Source organism: Xiphophorus hellerii, chromosome 3 (genome assembly GCF_003331165.1).
Source record: "Xiphophorus hellerii strain 12219 chromosome 3, Xiphophorus_hellerii-4.1, whole genome shotgun sequence".
Lineage (NCBI taxonomy): Eukaryota > Metazoa > Chordata > Actinopteri > Cyprinodontiformes > Poeciliidae > Xiphophorus > Xiphophorus hellerii.
The window spans coordinates 15976479-15987709 of NC_045674.1; the positions used below are offsets into that span (position 1 = coordinate 15976479).

The window sequence follows — 11231 nt, forward strand, 5'->3', positions numbered from 1 at the left end:
GTTTATTTTCATGTGAAAATGTTTAAGTTGGAAAGTATTTTGTTGATGGAAATCCAAAAAAAAAGAAGTTGCATTGACATGTTTGGTGAAAGAAAAGGAAATATTTTATTTATTGAACCAAAAATCAGCCTGACCCACTAAGTTAAATTATTGAAGAGAAAGAACTGAAACCAGCACATTTATAGTGGCCGTGTTTATGGTAATTAGATATTGTGGCTAAAAATTAAAAAAACTAAATCTGTTGACTCATAACCCAGTTAAGGTTTCCATGCCGAAAATTCTTTCATGTGACGTTGAATGTGATGTGATTTATCAGTAACTGCAGGTACAACTTAATTTGTGTATATTAATCATTTTAATGTTTTACACATGCCTCAAACTAAAGAAAAACAATGCTCAGCATGCTCCCACTTGTTAAGAGAAGCATAAAAATTAGACAAACATCAAATATACGTTTTCTTTACAGTACTCTGTTCCAGCAAGATTTACAGAAACGTCTGGTTGTGTAACAAATACATCATTTACTTCCATTTTCAGCTCACTGTTGAGATATAAATCAGTTCATTTTACAGAAAGTACATTCAATTTAAAAAGGGGTTCAAAGCTGTTTTTGAAAGTTTCACACAGTAAATTTTATCCGAGTCACATTCCAGAGCACACAGCTTGTAGTTTTTTTTTTTTGCAATGAACATTTAAAATATAAATCTCTTGTCCCGACTGTCACACCAATACATTGTTATTTTTTATACAGAAAACATAAAGCTGAAAAGAAGAGTTTTCACTGCCTGTGAGGAAAAAAAATAATTTTAAAAAGGCTCCCATTTGATCTAAAAAAAAAAAATAAAACATTTTTTTGATTTGATAATTTTGAAGAAATCTAAACTGAGACTGGAAATTTTTCAGACTTCATCATTCCTATATATATATATATATATATATATATATATATATATATGTCTGAAAACAGTGAGAATTTTTTTAAAGATGATTTTTTTTTCTTCAATGTGCCACATCACAATTTAGATTGTAGTCCTCCTGTTGATTATTCAAAACAAAATAATCAGGAAATGCAGTCACTGCTTTTTTGACCCCTGGACCTTTTGTGATTGGGGCTTGAAACTGGACCTGCTACTCTCTGACATGCTTTCAAAAAATATGTTTACAGACAAAAGATTACAGACTGCTTCAAAGAATAAATTTAGTGTACAATAATTCAGACAAGAGCTGACGTTTTGAAACTGAGGTGAATAAAATTGTGAAAAAATGTGAAGCTAAGTTCAGAGACGACGAAGCCCATAAAGTGAAATATTTGGCATGTAAATGTCCAGAATGTGACAAAAAAATGTCTGAAAACCTAAACCTTTGTCTGGGATTTTGCAATGGAAAATGTACAGAAACCCAGTTTTAATACGTCATGAAAAATATAAACAAAATGTAAACAAATCATCTATAGTTAAGTTACTAAATTCAGAACAAGCTTTGGAAAATGATTTTCAGAAACTGAACAATTACAACCACTGCAGTGATTCTTAACAAGATTTTAGAGCACGCCTCTTGATGAATCCCCTCAGTCGCCTTAAAAATGACTCAAAACAAAACTTTCATCAGCAATATTAAACGTCAAGTGAAATTGCTTTCATGATCACAGCAGGATTGAGTTAATACAACAGTCACAGTTTTCTACAGGCACATGATTAATGTGAATGAGTCAAAGCAGGAAACAGGAGGTTAAAAATCAGATCAGTATCCTGATGAAACAGAAAGTAAGCAGCAGATCCTGAGAATCAGAGGGTTAAGGCTTTTCCCCAACAGTCAGAAACATTAAACTGTTTTACAAGCTTCAAATGAACAATCTTTGGTTGAATTAGTGCATAGATGCAGGGGCCCAGATATGAATGACAGATTCAAAAAGGCACTTACAGATTTTCTTAAATGAACTATTTGCTTTCTGTTACTCATTCTAGATAGTCTTCCCTGCGTTTCTTGCGATAATAAAAGCCATCCCGTGAGTTCTGAAGTGTGTGTTGAGATCTGTTGCTTTTTCAAAGTGTTTACCGCACACCTTACAGGCCAGCGCTCCGTCGTCATCCTTCCCCTGACCTGCTAGAGGTTGACTGGAGGGTGAAGCCGGCTCGGAGCCGTTCAGGGAGCTCCTGTCATCGTGGTTCTTGGTGTTTCCAGCAGAGGGCGACAGAGACACGATGGGGCTCTGCTGGCCGTCGCTGAAAGCATCTTTGACCTTGTGGATGATGAAGCGATGGCGGGACAGGGAGGACGGGGATGTGAAGCAGGCGCCACACTGCAGACACTGCAGACCGCCGCCCTCCGTCCCGCCTCGCCTGTGCTGGCTGATGTGCTCCAGGAACCTCGGCTTGTCCTCCGTGGTGAAGCCGCAGGGAGCGCAGCTGAACCCAGACTCGGGCTGGATGTACGGAGCAGCGGTCGATCGCAGCTTCTTTGCTGGACTCGCTCTGTCCGTCGTCTCTGCGTCCTGCTCCGTCTTCACAGCGGCTCGACGTCTCCTGCGGGACGCTGAGCTGCTGTCGTGCTCTGAAGAGCTTTCGGCTTCGTCGGCCCCCTGCGTGCAGAGCAGACACAAATATTCAGCATTTTCCAGCTTGTCTCCATCTTCGGCTTCCTGTTGGGAGGTTCAGCAGTGAAAGCAGCTCACCAAGAGCGAGTCCTGACCCGGGCTGGTCATGCTGTGTCTCATCTGGATGTGCCGCTCCAACATCGACCTGCTGCTGAACGCTTTCTTACTCTCAGAACAATATCTAAAAACAACACAAACTTAGTGTTTAAAGAAAGAAAAGCATTTATTATGGCATGATAAATTTAAAAAAAAAGTTTTTTTGCTGTTTTGGTAAACTGCAATCAAGGCACGTAATTTTTATTATTGTAAAGCTTAAAGTAGTTTTAGGTTGTTGCAGTTGCACTCACTGTGTTGGAACAAGAATGTCAAAGTATTAAAAAACTGTATATGATGACGATTTTAAATCTGCAAAGTTTGTGATGACAATATTAGTTGCACATCTTGAGCAGTTAATCCGTGTCCCTAACCTGCTAGAGGTTGTGGCGACTGACAGCAGTGAGAGGCTGAATCATCACATTAGCAAGAAAACCCAGCCTGCGACACCGGGAATACAATAATTTATTTTCAAATACCGTCTAGCTATATCAGTTTTCCACACATCAATGTTGAAATGATGAGGATATAGTAGTAAAAAAAATGTCCAGGCCTAATTGGAGCTCAAAATGCATCACTTCTCAAAATAAAATTATACTTATACGCATTTCAATTTTTAATTTCTATTGCTGAAATAAATTTCTTTTTTGACGAGTTTCTAATCTGATGATGCACCTGGACAAGGCCTTTCCTGAAAATCTAAGATCTGTACACTAGTTTGCCATTTTCCACCACTGGCATGGAAAATTAAATACTAAATAAGTCAGAGTTTTAGAAGCAGAGTTTGGACTGAATAAACTCACTGGCAGCGGAAGCCACGGTTCATGACTTTGTGTTTGTCTCTGATGTGGCGCCTCATGCTGGACGTGGTGGTGAAGGAGCTCTCACATTTGTTGCAGGGAAACTTCTTCAGAAACTAAACATCGTAGAAAACAATAAGCATATATCAGATCACTTCTATTTTTGCCTAATAATTTCTAGTGTAAGTCTTTAGAGATGCATCCCCTGACCTTGCCGTGCTGTTCGCCCATATGAGAAATGTATTCCTCCCGTTCTGTGAACTGGGTGTTGCATGAGCGACATTTCCACACTGTAGGTGCTTTCATCCTTTCAGGCTTCACTTTCTCCTTCCCCATCCATTCTTCCTCTGAGCTCTCCGGTTTTCCAGCTAAATATGAGGCAGCCACTGGAGGGGAAGGCAGCTCTTCCTTCAATGTGGGAGCTTTGTGTGTCTGAAGTAGAGAAAGAGCCAAACATAAACCATCAGACAACGGCTGGGGAAGAGTTTTGTGAGGTTACCTTAACGCATACGGACATGTACCTTGAAATGATCCAGCAGGGAATTCCTCTGAGAAAACAGCTTGGTGCATTCAGGGCATTTGAACACATGCACCTTCTGATTGGCTAAGTGAGTGTCGAAGTGGGTGTACAGCAGCGGCTTGTGAGTGAAAACTGTGTCACACATGACGCATTTATAAATCAGCCTGTAAGGAGTTATAAAACAGTCAGGAAACTTAAATGGATATGGTTTGTTTAGTGAGCACGTGAACATGAATGAACAGTACTTACATGGCCTTTGCGTCCGTGAGGTCTGAATGCTGAGCCGAGATGTGGTTCTGGATGCTGGGGGCAGATTTGAAGGCCATGGGGCAGCTGGGGCATTTATGGAACATGTCGCAATGAGCCTGCTGGATGTGGGACTTCACAGAGTTCAGCCCCCCAAACACCACCAGGCAACTGGAACATCTGTACAGAGCAACGGGAACAGACTGAGAAACATGACTGGTGCAGAGGATTCTATCAACAACAACCCCAGTAAAGAAAGCGAATCCTTACAACTCTACCGGAATAAAAACAACTTTACGGGGATTTAGAAGCACAGAAATGCTTGCTTTTAATGCACCTGTAGCCGATGCGGCGGGAAAAGTGCAAGCAGCTCTCCTGCAGGTGTTTCTGTAGCAGCTGCTGCCTGGCGGTGCCGCCGCACTCTGGGCAGACGTGCGGCGAGGAGCCTTGGTGGATTCGCTGATGGGCTGCGGCGCTGCAGCTGTTGGGCAGGAGCATGGGAGGAGAGCACTCTGTGCAAGACTACGGGTAGCAGCAAGGACATAAATAAGAAATGGGTGAAAACTACTTATTTGACATAAAAATGCTCACATTCCTACAGACTATAACTTGAGGCAATCATACTCATTTTAAAATGTTGGGTTGGTTTAAAGCTTCCAAATGCCTTTAGCTTTTACACATTCTGCCACACTAAAACTGCAAACATGCTTTAAACACAGCAATGAAACTAAAATGCCGCTTTTTACCAAAGAGTTTCTAAAGGCTGAACTTCTGAGTGATGAAGAGGAGATCACAAGCAGATGAGCAAAATGAAAGTGAGACTGAGGAAGTGTGTGTGAGGCTGTTCAATTTTGACACCGGATAAAGGTTTCTTTGGAGACGGTAGTGAGCAGGAGCAAGATGCATTCAATGACATTTCATGGTAGGCTACTGCATTTTGCAAGCATGTTACCGGTACATATATTACTAATAGTAAAAAAAAAATAAAAAAAAATCTGTGTAAATATCTCATGTTACAACATTAAAACCTGCAGCTTATAAACACATGCAGCCTATTTATGTGCACTTTCTTTTCCAAAGTTAGTGGGTGCAGCTTATATTGCTTCCTTTTTCTATTTCAACCAGTCAACTTTTACCATGTTCTGCTCATGTAAGACATCCCCCCCTACATTTTTTGGTATCAACACTTCTGCTGTTTAAAATATACTCGGCTTTTTGTGACCATCTTTGGCGTCATTGAAATGAATGAGACATCCTATAAATTGTGAAAAAGTATGCTACTAATTTTGTGCGCTTTCAGAGCTAACTACTTCCACGTACTTTCAGCTAGAAACGCCGTTCAAACTTTAAAATCTAGTCATATCCTTTGCCTACTTCTGTTTATTTCAGCTTTTTGGTATCTTTTACAGATTTCATAAAATTCCTCTTTGTGTTTTTGCTCTCATTATGTTCAGTCTTCAGATAAAAAAAGAAACACTGTCCCACTTGCTCTGAGGACTCTCAATATAACCTTCTTAACTCTCTTTCCAACCCTAATTCTGACCCTAATTAGGAGAAAGAAGGTGTAACCCTCCTCTCACCAACAATTTACTCCAGTCTAATGCAAACAATGTTTATCACTTTCATGGACAGAATTTCTAGGCGCAGCCAAGGTGTTGAGGGGATCCGATTTGGTGCCCTTAGGATCTCGTCTCTGCTTTTTGCGGACGATGTGGTCCTTTTGGCTTCATCAGATCGTGATCTGCAGCTCTCGCTGGAGCGGTTCGCAGCCGAGTGTGAAGCGGCCGGGATGGGGATCAGTGCCTCCAAATCCGAGGCCATGGTCTTGAGCCGGAAAAGGGTAGAGTGCCTTCTTCAGGTCAGGGGGGGTGTCCTGCCCCAAGTGGAGGAGTTTAAGTATCTCGGGATCTTGTTCACGAATGGGGGAAGAAGGGAGCGGGAGGTCGACAGGCGGATTGGTGCAGCGTCTGCCGTTAAGCGGGCGTTGTACCGGTCCGTCATGGTGAAGAAAGAGCTGAGCCAAAAAGCGAAGCTCTCGATTTACCGGTCGATCTACGTTCCCACCCTCATCTATGGTCATGAGCTTTGGGTCATGACCGAAAGAACGAGATCGCGGATACAAGCGGCCGAAATGGGTTTCCTCCGTAGGGTGGCTGGGCTCTCCCTTAGAGATAGGGTGAGAAGCTCAGTCATCCGGGAGGGACTCAGAGTAGAGCCGCTGCTCCTTCACATCGAGAGGAGCCAGTTGAGGTGGCTCGGGCATCTGGTTAGGATGCCTCCTGGACGCCTCCCTGGTGAGGTGTTCCGGGCACATCCCACCGGGAGGAGGCCCCGGGGAAGACCCAGGACACGCTGGAGGGACTATGTCTCTCGGCTGGCCTGGGAATGCCTCGGGATTCCCCCGGAAGAGCTAGAAGAAGTGGCCGGGGAGAGGGAAGTCTGGGCCTCCCTCCTGAAGCTGCTACCCCCGCGACCCGACCTCGGATAAGCGGAAGAAGATGGATGGATGGATGGATAATGCAAACAATACAAAGGTGATTGTTTTCGGTTTCAAAAAAAGAACTCCATTGGTACACCATCTTATTACCTTCACTTTTGTTTACAATATAATTGTCCGAGCACATAAGCAATACATAAGTAAAACTTACAGTGCTTTTAGCTGGTTTGATCTCTTGAAAATGGTCAGAAACCTCCTCTTTGCTGCCAAACTGAGTCTGACACTCAGGGCATTTATTATTTGTGTACAGCAACATATCTGTTTCTTTCTTGGATGGTGCAGCGTGATGTGCCGGCTTTAGAGCGACGTGGCCTAAAAAAGAAACGACATAAAAGATCACAAAACAAGACTTGATCACATGAAGGCATTCCAGTCATCACTTTAAGGAGAAAGAAGGCATAATCCTCCTCTCACCCCCTGCTGCAGCTGCAGGTTCAGACTGGCTGATCATCTGCTCCACAGGTACAGGCTTCATGACCAGATGTGAGCACTGCATGATCAGGCCTTTCTCTTTGTGCTCTCGGGCGTGCAAAAGCAAGCTGCACTTGTTGAAGAAGGCCAGCCGCTTGGCGCAGTGGTTGCACGTCACCTCGATCCTGAGCGAGCGCCTGTCGTAGTGCTGCGCCAAGCTGTGCTCCAGGGCGAAGGCGTCGCCGCACTCCAGACACCGGTAGCCCTGCAGGGAAAGCAAGCAGACGGGAAAACTGACCGTCTGACCTGGACACTGCAGAAACACAAAATCTTACCGAGTATTTTTGGTCTAGTTTCTAGTGCAAATATCTTAGTACACTTGAAATGACACAAAACAAGGAACTTTTCAGCTTGTTTTAAGTAAGCAATTCCTTCATATTGATGAAAAAGTACTAGTTATGAGTGAATTAACCTGCCGGTGGAATAAGACATTTCTCCCATATTACATCTTATAATATGCTCATACTAAGTCGATTTAACATGAGCATAACATGATGTTTTGTTTCACCGGCTGATAACTTTGCCTATAACTAGTACTTTTTCATCAATATTAAAGAATATAAGAATATAAATATAAAGAATAACATAAGAATTTAAATCAAGATGAAAAGTTACTTCTAAGTTAGTTTTGTCGTATTTCAAGTATATTTGCACTAGAAACCAGACCAAAAATACTCCGTATAATTTTGTGTTTTTTGCAGTGGAGGATTTTTACATTTTTTTCAAGAGAAAAGCAGGTTAAAAATAAATGTGGACTTCAAAGAACAATATTGGGAAATATAGCCCGTAGCTCTAACTATTCAGATAAAAAAGTGTTACAAAGGTCTAAAAACAATAACATTTCTTTATAAATTAACTTTGCCGCTGGTGTAGAGGTGTAGGCTCACCTGTGATGGAAGGGAAATGCCCCACTCTGCTGGTACTGGGGAGCTCAGATCTGGTTTATAACTGGGCAGAAGGTTTTTGTTATTGAGGATTTTGTTGAAGGCTTCCACCAGGTTGGTCTGGCTCTTGGAAATGATCGCCCCGGTGTTGTTGACTATAGAGGCTGGCCTGTTGCTGGTTTGAGGCGCCAGAGGTGCCGGCAGGGCAATCCCACTGTTGAGAGTTTTCTTACCGAGGCTGCGGAGGTTGATTGGGTTGGCCCTGGAGGAGGAGGAGGAGGAGGAAGAGACGGACGGCAGTGTTGCAGTCTTAGTGATGCTGACTGCTGTAGGGGACACTCTGGGCTTTTTCTCCTTCACTGTACTGACACTTTCTGCTGTTGCCGCTGTAGTTAAGTCCGACTGCTGTTGCAGCTCCTTTTTGGACTTTACGGCTTGGCCTTCTGAAGATGGCTTTGAGCTCTCTGTGTCTTTCGTAGAGGCTTTTGTAATTCGTTTAGGAGCCAGATTAGTCAAAGTTCTTGTGATGCTGCCTGTTGGCATTTTAATTTTAACTTTGAGTGGTCTGGGTGGGGAGGATGGTGTCTCTGTGTGTTCGCTACCAGCATGACAATTCTCATTTGATTTTTCTCCATCTGCTGTCGTCTTTTCACCCAGATCTTCAGTTTCCTGAGATCTGTCCTCCTCTCGCTGCTCAGCTTCAGCAGCCGGATCTTTTTCCAGAAGTTTCTCCTGATTCGGATCTGGGGCTGGTGTTGAATTAAAATCAGAGCTGCTGTTCCTGTTGAACAGAAGCCCGGTCTCACTGGGTGGGGGGCTCTCGGGCGAGTCCCTCTCATCGATCACATGCTCTGGGTATTTCTCCTCCTTCAGTGCAGCTGAGTTTGTGTCAACAGCAAAGAGGGTCTGGGGTTGTGGAGCTGTGGAGGAAGAGCTAGGTTTCAAAGGCTGTTCCTCTTCCTCTTTTGGGGATTTAGGTTTTGCAGAAAGACTGGGAGGCTGCGGAAAAACAGAAGATGCGTCCTCATACGCCAGAGGATGAGCCGAAAGGAGTTTTTCTCGCCGTTTGCGTTTTGGAGGGGAGAACATCATCGATTCTGGGCTCTCCTGAATCACCAGCGGACTCCCGAAGTCCGGATCGGACTCATCTTCATCTGTGTCCGCATCACATTTGGTTTCATCTGTCATGCTTCCGTTTTGTTGTAAAGGATGCGACAAAGGATTAGCAGGTTTTTCTTGCTGAGGTGAGCAAGGGATTAACAAAGGTGGGGAGCGAGGAGATGATCGGGTGGTACCAGCTGGTGTCGAAGACTGCGGGTACAAAAGGGGCGACAAACTATTAATAACATCAGTGCTGGGTCTGGCTCCTTCGTCGCCCTCATTATCACTCAATGGGGAGTTGAAAGGAGGAGGCTCAGACCAGGGTTGTGCGCTGGCCTGTCTCTGGTTGATAGCTTGAGCTTCTTCAAAGCCATTGGTAATCTGAGGCTCCATGGCAGCGCTGGCAGGCAGTTTGGGCTCCAACTCTTTAGTGAAATCCTCTAACTTGCCTGGAACCTGAGAGGTTAAGGCACTGCTTGGAGGATTATCAGTTTTATCCCTTGCAGACCTGTCTTCCTCCTCCAGAGACTCAGACCGAACCGTGTTCTTCACTATGACGCTAACCACAGGCGGCTCAGAGCTGGGGAAGCATGAAGAAGTCCCACTCTTGCTTCCCCCAGGTGCACTAGTAGCCCCTCCATCCCGCTGCTCGGCAGGGTTTGACTGAATGGCCTCTTGTGCGTCAATATCAGGGATGTCGAAAGCCGCAAGCAAGTCATCAAAATCAGGGGTTTTCATGTCCCCCATCGCCAAGCCCCGAAACCTGCAGAAGCAGAAGCTGAGTCAGTGATAGCAGCGTGAACTCGGCTAACAGTTAATACTGAGTTACAACCGAGCAGCTGGTGTATTAAAAAAATTGTATTGCCAAAACACAGGCTCCGCATTCTGTGCATGCATGTATTTAACGTATGCAAAACAAGGACAATGAATAACAGTTGAAGGTCAGACAGAAGAAGAGCTTTCAAACTTTATTTGCAACAAGTTGGAGTTAGCAAGTAGCAGCGTTAGCCGCTAACTGTTAGCATCCCCCGCTAGCGCCCACTGAGCTGTTAAAACGCCTTAATTTAACACATAAGACAGTCAGGTAATTACGGTCTGGTTTCATCACATCATATGCACGCTGTGCTTTCCTTCATCACCAAACTGACAAATAATTTTGCTACCTGACGGTTAGCGAAGTTGGTTCCTGACTTTTCCTGCTGGTCCCGTCAGTTTTCCGTCAAAAACTCTGCGACAGTCGATTTCAGCTGCAGCAGCAGCAGGTTGAGCACAAACAGGCACAACATTACTCTCTGAACGCTAAACATTATCATATTAGTATTTAGCTTACTTTTTTATGTGCAAATAGATTATCAAATACAAAATAACAATAATAATAATAATAGATCATTTGATTATTAATAATTTGAGATTGGATTGTTAGTAGGGCTAGTATTCTGCAGTAACAGTTTAATAGAAATAAGTTATTGCTATTAATTAGTAGGCTATGTAATTATCATTAGTATATTGTTACTATTGCAATCATTTCCACATACCCAAATAAAACAGTTTTTAACTTAAAAAAATAAAAGGTTTTATCACTAACCCGTTCCACTACATGTCATCTTTTAAAAATGGGAAAAGCTCAATTCTAAAGCAAAATCAAAAGTTTTTGCCCCGTCACTTGTGAAATGTTACAGGAGCAGTAAGTTTCCCATGTCAGTACTATTCTTTGCAAAGACGGGATTTTATCAATATACAAACCTGCAGTTATTTCTACAATTCTTTTCGTTTGTTTAAAATTTTAAAAAAATACATTCAAACTCACACACCATGTGTTTAATCCAAGATTTCTGCTGATCATATACTCATATAAAAGTGATATAGAGTTATGCTTTTTATACATCATTAATAAATGCTCTATTTTTAGCATTTGACTGACATATGTGTTTAAGCAAAGGTTTACACTGCAGTAAGTTGAATTTGTCACAAAGAACTGCATAGATGCATTGTACAGTAGACCAATATCAAGTTTAAGCTCTGCATG

The 11231-nt window shown here is 42.9% G+C and overlaps 1 protein-coding gene across 1 annotated transcript; it reads right to left on the minus strand.

Moving 5' to 3' along the window:
• Positions 1–81: 81 nt before the first annotated feature.
• Positions 82–10492, minus strand: znf687a (zinc finger protein 687a). Its single transcript, XM_032558107.1, has 11 exons — positions 10369–10492; positions 8108–9968; positions 7164–7425; positions 6901–7061; positions 4590–4774; positions 4256–4432; positions 4008–4170; positions 3697–3918; positions 3490–3602; positions 2672–2774; positions 82–2578 (listed from the first exon to the last, which is right to left on the minus strand). Exons 2-11 carry the CDS (start codon positions 9950–9952, stop codon positions 1961–1963), a joined length of 3849 nt encoding a protein of 1282 aa, XP_032413998.1. The 5' UTR covers positions 9953–9968; positions 10369–10492; the 3' UTR covers positions 82–1960.
• Between the last annotated feature and the right edge of the window lie 739 nt (positions 10493–11231).

What these genes read in the sequence shown, in the direction of transcription:
- znf687a (XM_032558107.1), bottom strand. Translation starts at nt 9,952, where the DNA reads ATGGGGGACATGAAAACCCCTGATTTTGATGACTTGCTTGCGGCTTTC. An exon ending in TCAAACCAGCTAAAAGCACT is followed by an intron (nt 4,775 to 6,900) that starts GTAAGTTTTACT and finishes TGCTACCCGTAG; the next exon opens with TCTTGCACAGAGTGCTCTCC. An exon ending in CGGGTCAGGACTCGCTCTTG is followed by an intron (nt 2,579 to 2,671) that starts GTGAGCTGCTTT and finishes CTCTGCACGCAG; the next exon opens with GGGGCCGACGAAGCCGAAAG.